This window comes from Xyrauchen texanus, chromosome 4 (genome assembly GCF_025860055.1).
Source record: "Xyrauchen texanus isolate HMW12.3.18 chromosome 4, RBS_HiC_50CHRs, whole genome shotgun sequence".
Lineage (NCBI taxonomy): Eukaryota > Metazoa > Chordata > Actinopteri > Cypriniformes > Catostomidae > Xyrauchen > Xyrauchen texanus.
Genome location: NC_068279.1, coordinates 36,977,963 through 36,999,432, shown reverse-complemented (window position 1 = coordinate 36,999,432; position 21,470 = coordinate 36,977,963). Strand labels below are relative to the sequence as shown.

General features: G+C 38.4%; 3 protein-coding genes across 3 annotated transcripts in view; all 3 read right to left on the bottom strand.

Moving 5' to 3' along the window:
• LOC127637429 (protein O-mannosyl-transferase 1) overlaps positions 1-19,768 on the bottom strand; it is a 48,955-nt gene extending 29,187 nt beyond the window's left edge. Inside the window, exons 1-2 of the mRNA XM_052118491.1 lie at positions 19,655-19,768; positions 12,567-12,702 (exon numbers count right to left, since the gene is read on the bottom strand). Coding sequence (XP_051974451.1) covers positions 12,567-12,701 — 135 coding nt within the window. The 5' untranslated portion in view covers position 12,702; positions 19,655-19,768. The remainder of the gene's footprint in view (positions 1-12,566; positions 12,703-19,654) is intronic.
• On the bottom strand, positions 2,735-5,464 carry zgc:194398 (midasin AAA ATPase-domain containing protein). The gene has a single exon (XM_052118511.1). The coding sequence runs from the start codon at positions 4,015-4,017 to the stop codon at positions 2,788-2,790; it is 1,230 nt and encodes a 409-aa protein (XP_051974471.1). The 5' UTR covers positions 4,018-5,464; the 3' UTR covers positions 2,735-2,787.
• Positions 2,735-11,249, bottom strand: LOC127637445 (soluble lamin-associated protein of 75 kDa-like). Its single transcript, XM_052118517.1, has 9 exons — positions 11,176-11,249; positions 10,879-11,037; positions 10,610-10,789; positions 10,410-10,532; positions 10,219-10,331; positions 10,095-10,122; positions 9,911-10,010; positions 8,182-8,269; positions 2,735-8,025 (listed from the first exon to the last, which is right to left on the bottom strand). Exons 3-8 carry the CDS (start codon positions 10,740-10,742, stop codon positions 8,227-8,229), a joined length of 540 nt encoding a protein of 179 aa, XP_051974477.1. The 5' UTR covers positions 10,743-10,789; positions 10,879-11,037; positions 11,176-11,249; the 3' UTR covers positions 2,735-8,025; positions 8,182-8,226.
• Positions 19,769-21,470: the final 1,702 nt, after the last annotated feature.

The following is a 21,470-nucleotide window of genomic DNA, read 5'->3' as shown; positions in this document are numbered from 1 at the left end:
TCTCCACATACTTGCATATACCCATCAGACAGTTCTCTGTTTCCAACTAGTTTTGCATTTATATTAATTGCTGGGTATAACCATGGTGGAACAACTCCCATTGTTACTGAGCACCCTATATTAATATTTGATATCTTATATTCATCTGCCTCTTTGTTAATGTTCCATCCAAATCCTTTGCTTTGTGTTTTTTTATATTCCCAGCAGTTTTCCAATACATTTACTGCTATGTGTCTATTCTTACTGCCTTTAAGCCTGGTCCAGTATACTAAGGAACGTTTCTTTCAACGTAAGTCTAGAGGTATCTCTTCTGATTTTTACACAACATAACCTAAGGCCTTGTGTTGTATTCTATCTAGACAGCTTAGATGGTTTTAGCTGCTACCCTGTATACTGTACCGTACATAATCTATTATTGATGTAAGCATGCTTCTATATAGTGTCAGTATTTACTTTTTATCTGAACCCTTGTTATATCTATATATAGCCCTCATGAGATTAATTATTTTCTTTCTTGTTTCTATATTGCTAATATGAGTTCTCCAAGTGTATTTGTTGTCAAACCATAACCCCAAATATTTTAATTTATTTACTCTTTCTAAAGAACTCCCAATAATTTGATGTCTTCTGCAAATGTTTTTTTTAAACATACTACACAATTTATTAATAGAGATCCTAAACCCCCACTTGAAAGACCATTTCTCCACATTTAATACTGCAGATACTACATAACCAATATTTCTTCCTCTTTTCCAAACAGTCCCATCATCTGTGTATAACGCTGGACCTATTCCTGTCCCCACGCCATCAAAGACATAATGTTCAGGACATTAATAACATGATAAATTACTTTTACAATGAGATTTTTATTTTATTTTTCAGAACTTCATAAACTACTTCAAGAAGTTCTCAACAAAAAATCTTCCATGTGCAGCAATGACAGCTTTGCAGATTCTTGGCATTCTAGCTGTCAGTTTGTCCAGATACTCCGATGACATTTCACCCCACACTTCCTGTAGCACTTGCCATAGATGTGTCTGTCTTGTCGGTCACTTCTCACGCACCTTACAGTCTAGCTGATCCAACAAAAGCTCAATGGGGTTAAGATCCATAACACTCTTTTCCAATTTTCTGTTGTCCAATGTCTGTTTCTTTGCCCACTCTGACCTTTTCTTTTTGATTTTCTGTTTCAAAAGTGGATTTTTCTTTGCAATTCTTCCCATAAGACCTGCACCCCTGAGTCTCCTCTTTACTGTTGTACATGAAACTGGTGTTGAGCGGGTAGAATTCCATGAATGAACCATATATCCAACAACAAACGCTTCTTTAGAGGTGAATTGGAACAGCAGTGGATTCAGCTTGCTGATACACAACCGCTCGGCTCCAAAGAAAAAATCTGAATGAATCTTACATTCCAGCTCCGTTTTATACCCGTTTGTCCAGGGGAGTGACATGCAAATTACACTTGCCAATTTTCATTTCATTGGCCTTTTCTCAAAGATTTGAAGATGTTGTGGTGTCCCAAGAGCGACCCCTAGTGTCACTACATCGACACAATGTTGTGGGATTGACAGAAGGGGAACTTCACTTTTGTATTGAATTTCAGAATTTTGGTCCCTTAAGCAATGGGGAGATTTTGTATTAAGATCCAAAAATGCGCTAAGCAATATTTCCCCTTTCATGGCGCTTTGATCTGCGTGCAGGATTTGAATCAGCTATGGCTTTTCTTTTTCTCTGAGGTTTCTGTTCAATTGCTTGTACTTCTTTCTTCATCTCTTCGGAATCTGAAACATCTTCCTTACTATCCTTTTTAATTTCATGGAACTGATGTCTCATTGATCTTCGTGTGGTTGAAGCTATGGCTGATGAGCTTCTCTGAGGAACCTGCTTTTCCATGGCAAGACCTTTCTCATTGACATCTGACAAATGTTCTTCACTTCTTTTGGAGCATCTATTTTTTTGGAGTGGTGGTGGCGTAGTGGCTAAAGCACAGGGCTGTTAATCAGAAGGTTGCTGGTTCGAACCCCATGGCCACCATCACTGTGTCCTTGAGCAATGCACTTACTGTTCTGGGGGGATTGTCCCTGTAATAATTGCACTGTAAGTCGCTTTGGGTAAAAGCGTCTGCCAAATGCATAAATATAAATATAATGTAATGTCTATGGCCACTTGGCTCTGTTTATCTGCTTTGTTTCCTTCTAGATCAGATTTTACATCTTCCTCCAACTCAAAAGTGAAGCCTACAATTAAACTAGACTCAAGGTTTTGTCTTTCATTATGTTCTACTAATTCCTCGGTTGTTTGATCTGTCTCTTCTACCTTCTTGTTATTTTGCTCCTCTTCTTTATTTTCATCTTTCTGCCCATCCACAGATTGTCCTACACTTGTCTCTGTTGTGCCATCTTCATGTTATTATGAATTCCATCTGATTTTGTCCCTTTAACATCTTTCAAGATTTGTTGTGGTGATTCTTCCCCAAAATTATTCTCCTCCACCATTTCCTCAAAAACCATTGCAGTTTGTTCAACTGAATTCAACTCAACATCTTCTGTTACAGTTACTTCGGAGTCTTCAAATTCAATCTGTTCCTTAATTGGCTCCTCTACTTTCTCTTTATTGTGCTCTTGTTTGCGAAGCCGTTTTGATTTTCTTGGAGCAGTTGCTACAACTATGTTGTTCCTTTTCTCAGGACTTTCTTTTCCACCACAGTTTCCTCCAATTCAGAAGAGCTTTCTCTTTCATACCTTCTGTGACTGATGGAGACTCTTGAAATTGTGTTTCTTCCTCCTAAACATTGGACTCCTCCTCCTCCTGTTTCTTGGGTTTCTGCACATCTTCTATGTCCAGATTTTCCACTTGAGCCTTGTTCTGCTTTGTGTCTTTCTGTGCATTCCCTAATTCTTCTTCATGATTTTCTCCTTGTGTCTCCTTCTGAATTGGACGGTTCTGTTTCATGCTCTCAACCAGGATTTCATTAACTTCCTCCTCAACGTTATCATTTGTCACTGCCTTTTCATCGGTATAAAACTGAATTATACCTTCTCCCTCTTTTGCCTCCAAATTTTCAAATTCAGCATTCAGTGGCTTATTTTCCTCTGTATGAACACTTAAGATGTCAGCTGTTTCCTCCATTGATGAGTTTTTTTCATTTCCACATCTGTTATTCATCGCTTCTATCTCAGGTTCCACCTCTTGACTGTGGTGCCATTTAAATGTTCTTCTTGGTGTAGATTTGACTGTTACTGTTCTATCTCTGAGACTTTTTCTTGTAGTAAGAGGTGCGTTTTCATCTGTGCTTTCTATAGCAGCTGGTGCTTCACATACATTCTGATTGGTTTCCCCTAAGTTTTCCTCCTGTGACACTGATTCTTGTTTAATGGAACCCTCTTCTACTGTTCTTTTTTGCACTTTTTCTTTATCTTGAACTCCCTCTACAGGAATTTCCACTTGAATTTCATTTTCAGAATAATTTAATGACTCGTTTTCCTGTAGCTCTATATTAGATTCTTCTCTTTTCATCTCAAGAGCCACCTCCTCCTCATCTGCTTCTTTTGTCTCAATGAAATTTGATTTCTTGTTTTCCATCTTGTTGACTTCTTGATCCATTTCTTTAACTCCCATTTTGGTTTTTGGGACCATTTCAGCTTTATTCTTGCTCTCCACTTTCTGGATTTCCTGTGTTTCAAAATCTGCCTCAGACTCCTGTATTTGTACACGTTTAGATTTTCTTCTCGGTGTAGAATGAACTCTTACTGTTCTGCATCTGAGACTTCTCTCTGTGTAGACTGGTGCCTCCTCTTCCTGGACATTTTTGTCCTGAGCAAGGCTGGTCATATCTTCACCATCTTTCTGAACGTTTTCATTTTTAGTGCTTACCACCACAATTTTCTCCTCTGGCATTTTGGCCTTATTGTCCACTATCTTCTCCCCTGCTAAGTCAATGTCCATTTGCTTCTCTTTTAAAACAGTATCTTGATTATTGTCTGTCTCCTTAATTATATTTGGTCTGTCTTTCATTGATTTTCGCTATTAGCTGATTTATACAGTTCCAGTTCTTCTTCTTTCTGAGAATGCACTTGATCATCTGCAGTATCACTATTCTCTTCTGTTTTTTGGGAAAATTTATTAACATCCCAAAGCATTACTTTGGCATTTTGCAGTTTGATTACAGGAGTGCTGTCCTCCTCTTTCTCTAAACCCTTAATAGGCTATGTTTCTACAATTTGGACCTCTTCCTCAGTAGCACCTACAATTTGTAGTACTTTCTCTTCATCATCAATTTCCGCACCTTTCAGCAGTTCAGAACTCTCAGGATCAACAGCTGTTTTTCCTCAATTACATCAAGAATTTTCAAATTTGTCTCTATTGGAATAATGGGCATTATGATATTCACAGTCTCTTCTGTTGTTGCTGTGATTTTATCATGTTCATTTTCTCTCATGTCTGCATCTTCCACTGGCTCCAATTTTTGTGCATTTAGATGTTGAGATGTTCTTCTTGGCGAAGATATTACTGGTGTTGCACTGAGCCTGAGGCTTCTCCTTGTGACCCTTTCAGTCTTATTTTGATTAGCCTCAGAGCTTTCTATCTGTGACACCTTCTCCTCTACTTGAATGGGGATCTCTTTTAAAACATGTGTTTGATCCTTGCTAACCTTTGTGGCTTCGTCCATCTCAATTTATATTTTTTTCACAGAAATTTCTTTCTTATTCTCAACTAATGGCTCACTTTCCTGTTGCTCTAAATTGGCTTCTTCTCTTCCCATCTCTAAAGCCTCCTCATCCTCCTCATCTGTTTCCTTTGTCTCAGTTAAATCTTCTTCCTGACATTGTCTATCTTGTTGACTTCTTGATATATGTCTTCAACTCCCTTTTCTGTAATTGGGACTGTTTCAGCTTTATCCTTGATCTCCTCTGTGTGACTTTCCTGTGTTTCAACATCTAACTCTGACTCCTCATTTTGTACATGTATAGATTTATTTCTCAGAGGAGACTGAATTGTTACTGTTCTTCGTCTGAGACTTTTCTCTGTAGAGACTGGTGGCTCCTCTTCCTCGATTTCCAGGATAGCTTTCTCCCAAACAAGACTGGTCATCTCTTCATCCTCATTCTGAATGTTTTCATTTTTAGTGCTTTCCACCACATAGTCCTCCTCTGGCATTGTGGCCTTGTTGTCATCTATCTTCTCTCCTGCTATGCCACTGTCTGTTTTTTTCTCTTTCAATGCATTGTCTTTATAATTGTCTGTCTCCTGATTTATATTTATTAAATTTTCCATTGAGTCTGGATGCTCTCCAGTTGTTATTGTTTCTTCTACTGCCTCATAAATAAATGCTTTATAGTCATCTAAATTCTTTGTCTCCTTTACATAATTTTGATCTTTTTCTGCTGGCTTTTCCTCTTTAAATGTCATGTCTTCTTTATCTGGTTCATTCTGCTCAGCAACTGTGTTTTTCCCCTCCATTTTATATTTCTCTGGTATCTTTTTAGTTTCTTCCTCTGTGTCTACTTTTTTTAGTTGTTTGTCTTCTTCTGGTTCAACTCTGTACTGCTCAGGTTCTCTATTAGCAGACTTATCCACTGCCAGTTCCACTGACTCTGCTGTCTCACTATTTCCTTCTATGATTTAGTAATGTTTGTTCACTTCCACAAGCCTTATTGTGGCATTTTGCAAATGTATTACTGAGGTGCTGTTCTCTTCTTTCTGTACATCCTCATCAGGTTCTGTTTGTAAACTTGGGGTATGCTCAGTAGACTCTACAATTCCTTTATCTTTATTACCAATTTCTGCACCTTTCGTCAGTTCAGAACTCACAGGATCAACAGCAGCTGTTTCCTCAACATTTGTTTTCATTTCAGGCTCCTCTGGACCTGCATCCTCTACATCACTCTCAGTGTTTTCATAATTTCCGAGTTCTACCTTTTCCCTCTTTTCCACTTGTGGCTTAACAGTTTCTACTTTTTGGATCACTGCTTTGAATCGTGTAGATCTCCTGAGAGGGTTGTTCTCTACTGCTTTTATTGTGCTCCTCAAACATCTGACTGTCACCACAGGGTCGGTGGGTTGATCATTAAGTCTACTGGATCTTTTTAGGGTGTAACCTGGTCTTCTCTTTTGGGCTTCTTTACCTTTGGTAAACAACATGTCTGCCTCATCTGAATCCTTTCCCGAGTCCTGCTCATCCTCTTTAGCTTGTTCAGTGTCTCTTTTCTCCTCTTGTTTCTCAACTTGGCTTGGACGAAAGACCTCTGTAGTTTCTGGTTCTGGCTCACCCATTTGCTCTTTGTCTGCAATTGATTGTCCTGGAATTCTGTTGGCCACATCTGCTAACTCATATCCTTCTGTAATAGTACTACTGTCTGTTTCGTCTATAGGTTTGTCCAAAGTACATTCTTCCTCGTTTCTCACAATTTCTTCAACTGCTTCTTGCTCAGATGTTTTCAGCTGAGACACTGTCTGCTCCATCCCATCTTCTGTAATACCCGCCTCTCCTTGAGTATCCATAATGCTTGCTTTGTCTGATTCTTTTTCCTCCTGAGTATGTAATATCTCCTCAATTGCATCACTCTCACCTGACTCTTTAGAAGATGGTATATTCAATTCTACAAGCACAACTTTGGCTTTATGCAATGTCAACATCATGGTGCCATTCCCCTCTTTATCAACATCCTCTTCAGATGCCATTGTTTCTTCTTGTACCTCAATCTCTACAGATGACTGTTGCTGTGCTTATTTTTGACTCTCTATTTCTGTCCCTTTCACTACTTCACACACCTCAGGATCTGCAGCTTCAGTTTCCTTAACATGTGTGACTTCTGCTTCCACTGTAGATACTATAAGTTTGCCATTTTCTTTGCATTCCTCAACCATAACTTGAGGTTCTTGTGTCTCTTCAATAACATCAGAATCATTATTCTCAGGTTGATCCATTGTTTCTTTGGTATCCCCGTCTTGCATCATTGCTTTGCTGTATAGTGTAGGCTTAAAATACATTGTAGTCCTTTTAAGATCTCTTTCTGTATCAACAGGCTGATGCCGAAGTCTTTTGGATCTCCTTGAAGGAATTATCACTGATATTCTCTTTTGAGCTGACTTGCTTTTGGACAAGACATGTTCTGTCTCGCTCTGTTTTGGCTTCTCACATGAGACCTCTTCATTACTAGGGGTCATTTTCACAGATTCTTTCTCTGCCACCAGCTCTGTCTGGTCTTTGTCTATCAAAGACTGTTGAAGAAATGTGTCTTCATCCTTTGCTTCACATTCCTGTGAGTCCATATTTTCATATTTGTTTTCTTCAGTTTCCTCATCCTCTACTGTTTTTTCTTTCTCCTCCATCTTTTCCACATCCATATGAGCTTGTGCTTTTTCTGCTGGTTTAGCGGTTGCTGTCTGCTCAAGAACTGTGTTTTCTGCTTTTAACACTTCTGGAAAAATGTCTACTTTATCAATATTTTCATTTTCATCTGCATGCATTTCCTCTTCTTCCACAATCTCTACAATCTCCTGTATCTTCTCGTTCTCTTTCCCATTTGCAATTTCCATAGTTTTTTCAGGTTCACCCAGCATTTGTTTTATTTCCTCCTCTTCCTCACATACAGGTTCATCTTCCTTACCCTCTTTGGCCTTTTCTAATTTCCCCTTTTGCTCCTCTTCAGTTCCTGTACTCATCTTGAAAATTTCTACATAAACCAAAGACTGAGAATGGTGTTGATCATAAGACGCAATAGTGGCTCCTTGAATTTCCACAATGGGCTCCTTATTAATAATTTCATGTTCCTCTTCCCTGCCACCTTGACTCTTTATTTCCCCAACTGTGGTGAAGTGGGTGACTGGGGTCTCCTCTTCATTTTCAAGACCTTCCTCTGATGTAGCTTTAGCTTTAGCTAAGTCTATGGCAGGCCTATCAAGAATATTCTCAGCCGTGTCCAGAATGAGCTTGTTTTTAATTTCCTGTTTCTCCTCTTTCTGTGAATCTGTAAGCACTAAAATGTTTGTCACAGCTGCAGTTACTGTGACTGTTGTACTCTGCCAAAGTAGAGAAGAGATGATAATTAACACCTGAAAATGTAAAAAACTAGAAAAGAAAAGAAATTATGTAACATACTGTTCTAGCTGTCTGGTTAAGAAACAAACATGAACAATGGATTTATTTGTTTTATTCTGCAACATTTTACTACATACCTTGATTACAGTTTCTGATTCTTTTACAAAGTTTTTCTTCAGTCACTAACTCAATCGGACTTTCAACTCCAGCCTCAATGTCTTCCACCTTTGAGAGACATGCCTACATTAATCATCTACTGAAATAAAATACTGTTAAATGGCTCATTTTGTGGCTAAATTACAGGTGAAACTCGAAAAATTAGAATATCGTGCAAAAGTTCATTCATTTCAGTAATTCAACTTAAAAGGTGAAACTAATATATTATATAGACTCATTACAAGCAAAGTAAGATATTTCAAGCCTTTATTTGATATAATTTTGATGATTATGGCTTACAGCTTATGAAAACCCCAAATTCAGAATCTCAGAAAATTAGAATATTGTGAAAAGGTTCAGTATTGTAGGCTCAAAGTGTCACACTCTAATCAGCTAAACACCTGCAAAGGGTTCCTGAGCCTTTAAATGGTCTCTCAGTCTGGTTCAGTTGAATTCACAATCATGGGGAAGACTGCTGACCTGACAGTTGTGCAGAAAACCATCATTGACACCCTCCACAAGGAGGGAAAGCCTCAAAAGGTAATTGCAAAAGAAGTTGGATGTTCTCAAAGTGCTGTATCAAAGCACATTAATAGAAAGTTAAGTGGAAGGGAAAAGTGTGGAAGAAAAAGGTGCACAAGCAGCAGGGATGACCGTAGCCTGGAGAGGATTGTCAGGAAAAGGCCATTCAAATGTGTGGGGAGCTTCACAAGGAGTGGACTGAGGCTGGAGTTACTGCATCAAGAGCCACCACACACAGACGGGTCCTGGACATGGGCTTCAAATGTCAAACGTCTTACCTGGGCTAAAGAAAAAAAGAACTGGTCTGTTGCTCAGTGGTCCCAAGTCCTCTTTTCTGATGAGAGCAAATTTTGCATCTCATTTGGAAACCAAGGTCCCAGAGTCTGGAGGAAGAATGGAGAGGCACACAATCCAAGATGCTTGAAGTCCAGTGTGAAGTTTCCACAGTCTGTGTTGGTTTGAGGAGCCATGTCATCGGCTGGTGTTGGTCCACTGTGCTTTATTAAGTCCAGAGTCAACGCAGCCGTCTACCGGGACATTTTAGAGCACTTCATGCTTCCTTCAGCAGACAAGCTTTATGGAGATGCTGACTTCATTTTCCAGCAGGACTTGGCACCTGCCCACACTGCCAAAAGTACCAAAACCTGGTTCAATGACCATGGTATTACTGTGCTTGATTGGCCAGCAAACTCGCTTGACCTGAACCCCATAGAGAATCTATGGGGCATTGCCAAGAGAAAGATGAGAGACATGAGACCAAACAATGCAGAAGAGCTGAAGGCCGCTATTGAAGCATCTTGGTCTTCCATAACACCTCAGCAGTGCCACAGGCTGATAGCATCCATGCCACGCCGCATTGAGGCAGTAATTAATGCAAAAGGGGCCCAAACCAAGTACTGAGTACATATGCATGATTATACTTTTCAGAGGGCCGACATTTCTGTATTTAAAATCCTTTTTTTTATTGATTTCATGTAATATTCTAATTTTCTGAGATTCTGAATTTGGGGTTTTCATAAGCTGTAAGCCATAATCATCAAAATTATATCAAATAAAGGCTTGAAATATCTTACTTTGCTTGTAATGAGTCTATATAATATATTAGTTTCACCTTTTAAGTTGAATTACTGAAATTAATGAACTTTTGCACGATATTCTAATTTTTCGAGTTTCACCTGTATGTGTTACCTGATTATGTTCTTTGATAGCATCTCCTCTGAATCTTCTCTGATTCCTCTGCGTTTCAGGTTGCTGTTCCCACGTCTTGTGACAGGTATGTCATCTACCCCTGTAATAAGAGGGAAGGACAATGATATTTGGTTGGAACAACTTTTTTGAGCAATTTATTGTTAAACCAAAACTGCATACTTGCCTTTGGTGACTTTTGTGATGGCCTCCTCCTATAATTTTTAAGATCATATTAGAGTTTACTTAATAAACAAACAAACAAACAGTAATTAATACAAAAAGGGTAACAGAATAAAACATTCACAAACCACAATCTCCAATGTGTATTCAGTAGTTTCTTCAATCTTTGTAATCTCTATTTCCACTGGAGCACTGGTGTTATCTTCCTCCAAATTCAATTTCCTCACAACCTGGTCCTTCTCTGTTAAGGAAACATGACTGAAAATACATAAAAATAGAAATGACAATCCATTACAACTAATACAGATATTTTCCTTACCATTTAGCTTCAACTTCGGTAGCTTGTTGGCTATTAAATTTCTCTGAAAAGGGCCTCCTATGCCCTCTACTTCCCAAAGAAGCTCCTTATCTGCTGGATACATACTAAAGTACTTTTCACATACTGTAAAAAAAGATTTAAGATATAATGTGTTTTAGCAACGAACCATGTATAATGTGAGGAAAGATGTTAGGAAATACCTTTATGCATAGCCTTTGAAAGAGGGAATTTAAATCCTAGGTACTCCTTTCTGAAACTACCAACAAAGTCTTCCAGGATTTGTAGGAAATGACCATTGCCACGGTGACATTTCCTGACAATAATTGTGTCCATGACAGGAAGCTGATAGCGCTGCGTCAAGAAGTTACTGCACAAGCTCTCTGTTAGTGAAGATAATTAAGTAATACGATTTTTAAAGAAGCCAACAGGTGAGGAATTGTTTATGGAATTTTGAATGAAATATCATTACCTTTAGGTTTGACTGAGTAAAAGCCAATGGCCTCACCATCCTTGCGGTTTCATCCTCACAATGACAGAGAAAGGGAACATCTTCACTGCTTTTCTCCATTGCTCTGTACACAATTCTGTTGAGAACATACAGGACTACCCTCTCCACAAGTGTGCTGACCTAGGATAAACATGATACTAATATTGTTGTACTGTATCTATAAACAATTATGCAACTGATGTATTATCACAAAAGATGTTAAATTACTAATGACAGTTTAACGTCATGTACACAGGTCAAAAGAGAGCAAATACTGACCTTGATCAGACCTGTTCTTGAGGGGTCTGCTGTTTTAAGGATATCTTCAACTGTCCACCATTTACCCAGCAAATAATGCCCTGCAACTGCAACAATTACATAGTTTCACAGTAAAAATATACTTGAAATTAATAAACATTAATCAATTTACTAACCCTAAAACAATATGTTTAAATGGTTCAGGTTTTCATACATTGGGACCACATTACCTATGAAAGGGTTAGCTGGTGAGAACAAAGCAAGGACCTTTTCTTTAGTATCTGCTCCATAGACCGGGACAAAACTTACATTGCATAGTCCAATCTTTATCTGTAACCAAAGGCACAACAACTTGTTGAAAAATAACATTCAATTGAAAAATAGACAGAATATTTGATGTATGTTGCGGCATGGATGAATCCATTATTCAAAACAACTATTCCGAAAACATCTTCATTCTGAAAACAAATTTGTCATTTAAATTCCTTATCTGAATACAGAAAAACTTAGTTATGTGTTATATATATATATATATATATATATATATATATATATATATATATATATATATATATATATATATATATATATATATATTGGATATAGTTATTGGATAAACAAGGATGGATATGTTTGTGTGTGTGTGTGTGTGTGTGTGAGAGAGAGAGAGAGAGAGAGAGAGAGAGAGAGAGAGAATCACCTGTTGCCACTCCTAAGCAGAGATGTTGTCAGCTTTCTAAAGATCAGCTTTCTCAGTGGAAACATAGCTGTCCAAGCGGGGTATTTCTCCTTATTTCACTGTAGTTGGTGCACAAGTGTCATTCACTATACAAACTGCAATCTTCTCTGCCATTTTGAACAGTACTTTTTTCTAATGTGGAAACTCCAGTAAGAGGTAATCACCTTGAATTGTGTAATTAATCTGTCTGTTGTGTCTCTCAACTGTGATGAGCCTTAATGGTTGTTTGTTTTTAAAGCGGTTTAAATCTATTTTCTAGCTTTAGTCGAGTAGTAGTAATATGAGAAAGCACGAAGAGCTGTTGTTTGTAAACAATCACTGATGCGGATTCACTTCACATCACCTAACTGGCTCATATTACACACAAAATGATCTTTTGACACTACCTGCTGGCTAACATATGTAATACAAAATAAATAAAACGACATGTAAGAGACACTTATACAGTAACTCTTAACAGATTTGCACTGCTCTTACACTTTAGTTTAGAACGATGAACACAAGCGGAGTGATACACACAAAGTGAAGCGTCCGAGTGCTAATGGAACGTCTCTCTCTTCCAATCAGATTTGAGGACCGGAACTAAATGTTGTGTATATATATATATATATTTTGAACTCTTGGGATATTAAAACAGAAATCAGATATTAAAGAAACCAGCTACCTATCTTACTTGTTTGGAATCTGATAGGCTGAGATATTCCGATGTGTCAGGATTTCTGTAGAGGAGCTGAGACATGTAGTTCTTGGCTGCCATTTCTAAGGACTCGTGGTCCACAGTTGTCAGAATATCTACAGGTAATGCCATCCTATGGAAGAAGTGATAATGCAAAAAAAATAATGTCAGAATCTGAAATACTTGTATTACATGTTGACTCACAATATAACAATAAATTATGTCTTAATTTAACCTGGAAGTTGTAGACAACAACTGTTGAAAATGACTGTTTCTATCTCCTCTATCACAAATATATTACAGTTTTTGTACCACTGAGGAGATGGGTCCCATTTCTCAAGAGTGTGGTTTAGGACCAGCATTGACATACAGCTCCAGTATATAGAACAGATATAAAGACATAGCTGCAACATATGGAACACCGTTGCTCTGCTTAATCTAAAGCAAATATGGCCAACATTTCATAAAAATTCAGGCAGTTTTTAAAAACGAGAGACAAGGGAACACAAAACTATCACATACATGGTGTATATATATACATATGTATGTGACACAAAATTGTTACACAAAATTTGCAACATTGAAACTTAAAATTTTTAAATACAATTTCACATTTCCACATTTAAGTGCTTGTATTATTACTATTTATTTAAATACAGCTGTTTGGATATGACCTGCAATCTCTTATTTAAATGTGCTATGTGTAATATTTTTACTGTACTAAATCATAAAATGACCATAATATGTCATTTGAGAATTAGGAAACATGCTAAGTACTGGCTTTTCCAACAACGATGCTTCAGCCAGTATATTCTACTTTAAAGTTTCCATTCCGGGCTGGAATTTCTGTTTATGTTTTGGCCTGTGTGATCCCGCCCACTGCCCACTCACCAATAGTATTTCAACAGATTTGTACACGTTTGCAGGCAAACAACACTGAGTGCTGCAGCCATGGAAGCCAGCAAAGCGAACTGGATCAGAGATAACAGATTCCACCCAACCTAAAAAGCCTCATCATCCATCTAAAAAACACCATGATGCGTAGTAAAGCGAGGATAAATATCGGAGATGCTTTTGGAAGATGGAGACAGATTAAAAGCCCAGAAATCCTTTAAAACTGATGCTGAGTTAGATTATTTGTGTGCAGGGGTGAACATTTCATCAAAATGTTGGGGGGGACAATAAACATGACAATTCTCAAGAGCAATTTTTGAAGGCGACACAAGGGGTTTTGTTGTTTTGTTTGCATTTGTATTATTTTATTTCTTAAACAATTATTTTAAGAATATATCATTATATTATTTACAAGGCGATTTCCGCCTATGTTTGTGTGTCAACATTCTGGCAATCTGAGTGAGCTTCGAGTTTGGGGCGGGACGGACAACTATCCAATATTTTCAATTTTCACTGCAGTACCCATTTCAAACACTTATTGTCAATCTTACATATAGCATCTAAACCAGTGGTCTCAAACTCGCGGCCTCACGAGTTTTTTTTATCCCTTATGGGCTACCATAGATAGTCTTGTGACAGCTTACGATGGGTTTGTTGTCAATAGTTGTCATAGACCACCGCGAAGTACAAACATACTGGGGAAGTATCCACAATCCACATTAGTCACATTAGTCAGAAGTGGACAGAAAATATATGCCATCACCCAGTTCCAGTCATGTCTCTCTCAAAACGTGCTGTGAAGAGAAAGGTTGGCGAAGAGCACAGGCAATTTCAGGAAAAGTTGTCGAGCACAGGGGAATCCCTACGTGTCTCATATGCACAGAGAAAGTTGCGGTGTAAAAGGAATATAACATCCAACGTCATTACTCAACTAGACATGCTGAGGAGTATACAAAATACCATGGAGATGAGAGAAAGAACCGGGTCGCCAATCTTAAAAACTGTCTATTGAGGCAACAAGATTTATTCAAGAAAGCAAAGAAAGAGAATGAAGCAGCCGTCGAAGCTAGCCACGTGGTGAGTGAGATGATTGCGAAGGCCGGTAAGCCGTTCAAGGAACGTTCAAGCAGAGTTCATAAAAAAGTGCATGTTACTAGCTGCAAGTAAAGTCTGTACAGAAAAGAAGGGTCAGTTTAGCAACATCAGCCTTTCAGCTAACACAGTGGCAGAGCACATTTCTGACCTTTCAGAAAACTTTTATGATCAGCTGCGTGAGAAAGCCAAACGTTTTTGTGCATACTCAGTCGCTCTTGATGAGAGCACGGACAACACTAACACCGCGCAGCTCGCAATATATGTCCGTGGTGTTGACGACAATTTTGAAGTGATCGAGGAGTTGCTCGCTGTGATTCCAATGCATGGTCAGACCACCGCTCAGGAGATATTCCGCCAGCTGTGTGGTGCTATTGAGGATGCAGGTTTGCCATGGAAGAGGTTTACTGTAATAACGACCGACGGTGCGCCATCAATGACAGGAAGGAAAAATGGACTGGTAGCACTTGTTCAAAGGAAACTGGAAAAGGAGAATGTGGAGGAGGCCATTGCTCTGCACTACATTACCCATCAGCAGGCTCTTTGCGGCAAATGCCTGAGGTTTGACAATGTGATGTCTGTTGTTGTGAAATGCATCAATCATATCAGAGCTAGGGGATTAAAGCACCGGCAGTTCCGCGCCTTTTTGGAGGAAATAGAGTCAGAATGTGAGGATGTGCTCTACTTCACAGAGGTACGTTGGCTCAGTAGGGGAAACGTCTTGAAGAGGTGTTTTGAGTTGAGAGCAGAAGTGAAAGCCTTCATGGAGAAGGATGGGATGGCTTTTCCTGTGTTAAGTGACCCCAAATGGCTCTAAGTCCCAAATGGACTTAGCTTTTCTTGTTGACATCACAGAGGAGCTGAATGTACTGAACAAGAAGCTACAAGGCCAGGGGCAGCTTGTCAGTGCTGTCTATGAAAATGTGAGGGCATTCTCCTCAAAACTTGTGTTATGGAAAGCCCAGCTCTCTCAGACAAACCTCTGCCATTTTCCAGCATGCAAGGCACTTGTGGATGTGGGCACACCATTCAGTGGTGAGAAGTATGCTGATGCCATTATGAAGCTACAGGAGGAATTTGATCGCAGGTTTGCAGACTTCAAGACACACAGAGACACTTTTCAAATTTTTGCTGACCCCTTCTCCTTCGATGTGCAAGATAGTCCTCCTGTACTTCAAATGGAGCTCATTGACCTGCAGTACAATTCTGAACTCAAAGCCAAGTTCAGGGAGGTGAGTGGAAACGCAGACAAGCTTGGACATTTTTTGAGAGAATTGCCACCCACCTTCCCTGAGCTCTCCAGAATGTTCAAGCAGACAATGTGCCTTTTTGGGAGCACATATCTATGTGAAAAGCTATTCTTCACCATGAACTTCAATAAGTAAAAGTACAGGTCCAGACTTACTGATGAACATCTTCAAGCCACACTGAGGGTTTCAACTGTTTCCTCCCTCAAGCCAAATGTGTCTCAGCTGTGTGAGAGGAAGCGCTGCCAGGTCTCTGGCAGCAAGGAGTAGGCAAGAGAAGCCTATGTTCTGAAGAACCGTTCATGCTCTGAAGAACCGTTCATGTTCAGAAAGGAATGTTCAAATTCAGAGGAACAGTTCAGAAGAAACGTTAATAATAAAGATTGAGAAGATTGGATCAGTTGTGCTCCTTTTTTGGAATACTTTAATATTTTTTTTGTGGAATACTTGATTCGGCCCAGCCTGACCCAGACTCTACCTCCACCGGCCCCCAGGTAAGTTGAGTTTGAAACCCCTGATCTAAATAAACATTGTGGTCATGGGAAAGTGAAGATCTACAGTGACAACAAAACATTTCAATTCCATTTTCACATGTTGTGCAAAGAAATAGATAAGCTTCTCTCAGCTTGTTGAACATGCGTTTTCATTTGGGTATGTAATTTGCTTTGGATGAAGGCATAGAGCGAGTCGTTGTCATAGTAACCAGATTACGAGTGGATTGATGTAAAACTACTATGAAAGTATCGTCACACCGTCGTGCAATGCAATAAAATATCTTCCCTTCCCTGCAATCGATACCAGACATGATACCAAGAAGGATGTAATGGATATTGAATTACAAAGAAAAAAATCAGTGAGCCGAACAGCTGAAATCGGGACTTTATTTTTTTTTTTAGAGAAATGACGGGCCACCGGGACACGCCTCATAAAACCGTCACCTAGTTTTCTACCTGCTTTGCTACTGTCCACGATGTACTGCACTTCTCTCCAGCTCTGTCTTTGCTCAAATTATGAAGGCAACAGATGCGGAAGTAAACATTTGCAGGGTAAACTTCAACAGCATGGGAGACAACAGCAACAATTATTTTCACTAAACCATTTGCTCCAAGAGCAAAATAAAAAAATGTAATGACTTTCCAGAAGAGGATAATGTTTAAAAATGTATCGCAACGAAAACGAAATATTTTTTACGATTATTTTTCAGAGCCATGAAAATGTATTTAGTTTAGTTCCAGCTTTTCCAATTATGTAGATTTTTATTTCAGTTTACGAATGGCTTTTATTTATTTTTTACATTTAGTTTTTGTTTTAGTTTAATAATGACTTTGCTAACAAAGATAAATTTCACGTAAACCAAAACGCTTTATCTAACAATTCTGAAGCAAATTTTACATTTAAAATACCCGTGACAAAGCCCTGAGAGCTCTAGTAACACACAATGTGTCTAATGCGCGCGGTCACAAGAGCCGAGTGGGCGTGTGTTCCGCCACGATGCAGGAGGATTTAAATTCCGAACCTAAACAAAACATGCCTCTAACTTGGCGAACACTTCTTGCACATCTGCATCCATCTCAACTAAAGACATATAAAAGTGAATTTGCTTTCGGCATTAGATAATGCAATGTTATCTGTACGGGATCCTCTGCACATGCTTGTTGAGAGAAAGTCGAAACCTGTTTTATGTAAAGTATGTATATACAGGTCCTTCTCAAAAAATTAGCATATTGTGATAAAGGTCATTATTTTCCATAATGTAATGATAAAAATAAAACTTTCATATATTTTAGATTCATTGCACACCAACTGAAATATTTCAGGTCTTTTATTGTTTTAATACTGATGATTTTGGCATACAGCTCATGAAAACCCAAAATTCCTATCTCAAAAAATTAGCATATTTCATCCGACTAATAAAAGAAGTGTTTTTAATACCAAAAAAAAGTCAACCTTCAAATAATTATGTTCAGTTATGCACTCAATACTTGATCGGGAATCCTTTTGCAGAAATGACTGCTTCAGTGCGGCGTGGCATGGAGGCAATCAGCCTGTGGCACTGCTGAGGTGTTATGGAGGCCTAGGATGCTTCAATAGCGACCTTAAGCTCATCCAGAGTGTTGGGTCTTATGTCTCTCAACTTTCTCTTCACAATATCCCACAGATTCTCTATGGGGTTCAGGTCAGGAGAGTTGGCAGGCCAATTGAGCACAGTAATACCATGGTCAGTAAACCATTTACCAGTGGTTTTGGCACTGTGAGCAGGTGCCAGGTCGTGCTGAAAAATGAAATCTTCATCTCCATAAAGCTTTTCAGCAGATGGAAGCATGAAGTGCTCCAAAATCTCCTGATAGCTAGCTGCATTGACCCTGCCCTTGATAAAACACAGTGGACCAACACCAGCAACTGACATGGCACCCCAGACCATCACTGACTGTGGGTACTTGACACTGGACTTCAGGCATTTTGGCATTTCCTTCTCCCCAGTCTTCCTCCAGACTCTGGCACCTTGATTTCGAATGACATGCAAAATTTGCTTTCATCCGAAAAAAGTACTTTGGACCACTGAGCAACAGTCCAGTGCTGCTTCTCTGTAGCCCAGGTCAGGCGCTTCTGCCGCTGTTTCTGGTTCAAAAGTGGCTTGACCTGGGGAATGCGGGGATGTTTCTACTCCAGACTCAGTCCACTGCTTCCGCAGGTCCCCAAGGTCTGGAATTGGTCCTTCTCCACAATCTTCCTCAGGGTCCGGTCACCTCTTCTCGTTGTGCAGCGTTTTTGCCACACTTTTGCCTTCCCACAGACTTCCCACTGAGGTGCCTTGATACAGCACTCTGGGAACAGCCTATTTATTCAGAAATTTCTTTCTGTGTCTTACCCTCTTGCTTGAGGGTGTCAATGATGGCCTTCTGGACAGCAGTCAGGTCGGCAGTCTTACCCATGATTGCGGTTTTGAGTAATGAAACAGGCTGGGAGTTTTTAAAAGCCTCAGGAATCTTTTGCAGGTGTTTAGAGTTAATTAGTTGATTCAGATGATTAGGTTAATAGCTTGTTTAGAGACCCTTTTCATGATATGCTAATTTTTTGAGATAGGAATTTTGGGTTTTCATGAGCTGTATGCCAAAATCATCAGTATTAAAACAATGAAAGACCTGAAATATTTCAGTTGGTGTGCAATGAATCTAAAATATATGAAAGTTTAATTTTTATCATTACATTATGGAAAATAATGACCTTTATCACAATATGCTAATTTTTTGAGAAGGACCTGTACTATGCCGTGTGCTAAGTATACCAATAAGCGTTCGCGTTTAAATATATATGGTTGGCGGTTCTGGGCCAGCCAAACGATTTAAAATTACTGCGCTCATTTGCTGGACCGAACAAGTTTCGTCATGTCAACATTAAAGCCATACAGCCACCAGAGCTTTTTTTTGTAATTGTATAACACACAGTACAAACTTGTAATTAATGGTGAACATGCTGAATTAAAAATTAGCTACGTTCGTGATGTTACATGTTCTATAAGTCTGCACGCGTATCATGCAGCGTATAATGTGATTATATTGTGATGCCCACACATTTCTAAAGTAGAAATGCAGCAGGGGTCAAATCTTCTGCAACGATTTGACTCTCTATGAATCAGGCAGGACAAGAGTGGAAAAAAGATGAATGATTTATCCCCAACAAACAGTAGAGCCTGATGCACTCAAAACAGGGGCGAGAAGCTAAGTAAACAAACACTAATCCTGTGCATTGATGATGTACTTGGCACGTCGCGCCATGACACTGTTGTGATTTGGATAACCAAAACATTGACGGTACATTAACCACAGAAAGCAAGCCGAAACAAAGACTTACCTGATTTATAAGAAATCCCTTCGATAATAATGTTTTTATTTCAGTAAACCTCCGTGATGGCACTATTACGTGTTTATTGCATAGTTGTCTATGTAAGCGCGAGCTCGAGACCCCCTCCCGCACAAGAGCAGCCAACGGGACACGAGAGAGCGCACAATCGCGTTACGCAATCGCTCTCATAAAACCGTCTACAGTACTAGGTTTGGAAAAATGGACTTGGCAAATGCGTTTGATATTCGAAATAAACTGGTATGAAATATACAAGGTAAATGTTAACCTTAAAATGTGCTTCATGCGGTAGCATCTAAGTTTTATTTAAGTCCAAATAGCACTGACTGAATCAGCTTGAATACGTTAGGTTACGCCCATAAAAGTAATTTTAAGGATTGAATATATAATTTTGAAAACTCCTTGAGGTAACAACAGGTTGCCACTTTTTTTACCAGTGTAGAATAAACAAGTGTTATTTTGTAGACTTTTAGAGTAGGTTTTCTAGACTAAATCAAGAGACTGTCTAAAACTTCTCAGAATTGAAGAGCGCCTGGCATAATGCCAAGGCACATTGCTGCTTATCACCCCCCCACTAAAATAAATTATATTAGGAAGATGTATGCATTTAAGTTTCACAACAAAATTCCATCAAAATGAGTTTTGTAATTTTGTACCAATATTTTATTCATAAATTACTGTTTATTTATGTATTTTTTGTCTCAGTTCAATTTGATGGAATTTTGTTATGAAATTAAAAAGTGTACTTAAAATTAATTGTAATAAGTTATTTCTACCCCACCCCCTTAAAATTAGTTTTATTGGGGTCAATTAATGTAGTCAGGTTGATTCAGTGATGTTAAATAATTTATTTGATTTAAATTTAGGTATTACCACCAGGGTCAGAAATTAACAGGGGCTTGGGTCAAAAATTCCACTAAAAGTGACAAAAATTGCCCCTGAATTTAAAAAATGTGGGGTAAAAAAATGCTCCATAATGAGTTCTTTTGTGTTTTATTTGTAACATCTTATATATTTCTTCTTGATCTATTCTAAGCTCAGATATACATATTATTGCATAATCATGCTGTATATATGAAATAATCACTTGGATAAAGAAAATATTTGTTAATAAATTGATAATTTGCCATATGCACTCATAAAGGTAAACAATAACCCTGAAAATCAAATCCAGGGTCAAACATTGCACCTTAATGAAACTAACATTTCTTACACTAGTTATCACATGAAGCAAAAGTTTTAGGTTAAAAAAATTCAGTATCATAAGTTTTATGAATGTTCTTTTGTAAATAGATTAATGCAGTAAGCTACTTTCATTGGAATTCAATTTGCCCAAACCCATGTTTAAAGTACAATCATCAGTAAACATTGGGTCTAGATAGAGTGAAGATTAATGGATGAATGTAAAAGATTTAATATAATAATAGTCTATGTCTTCACACCTGCATAGTCGACATTTACATTTTCTTCAGAATGCAAATATACAGGGGTTTAGGTAAATTAAATTTCAGCATTTTGTCAATGTGAAATATTCTATATTGGGTGTTTTTAAAGAACAGTGCTGGACCTCTTGAGCTTTGTAAAAGGGTTTTATTTTTATTTAGTATATTTTGCAGATGTTTTTTAAGCTTAATTAGATGAGAAAAGCAAATAACAGGATTAGAGAGATCAAGGATCTCTTTGCAGTAAAAACTAGCTGCCACAAGGGCTCACAAGTGTAGAGGTAAAGGATCTAAATGCAGCTTTATTGGTTACATCAAAAACAATAAACAAGACACTTTGCCTAGAAATAAAACTTGAAACCTGG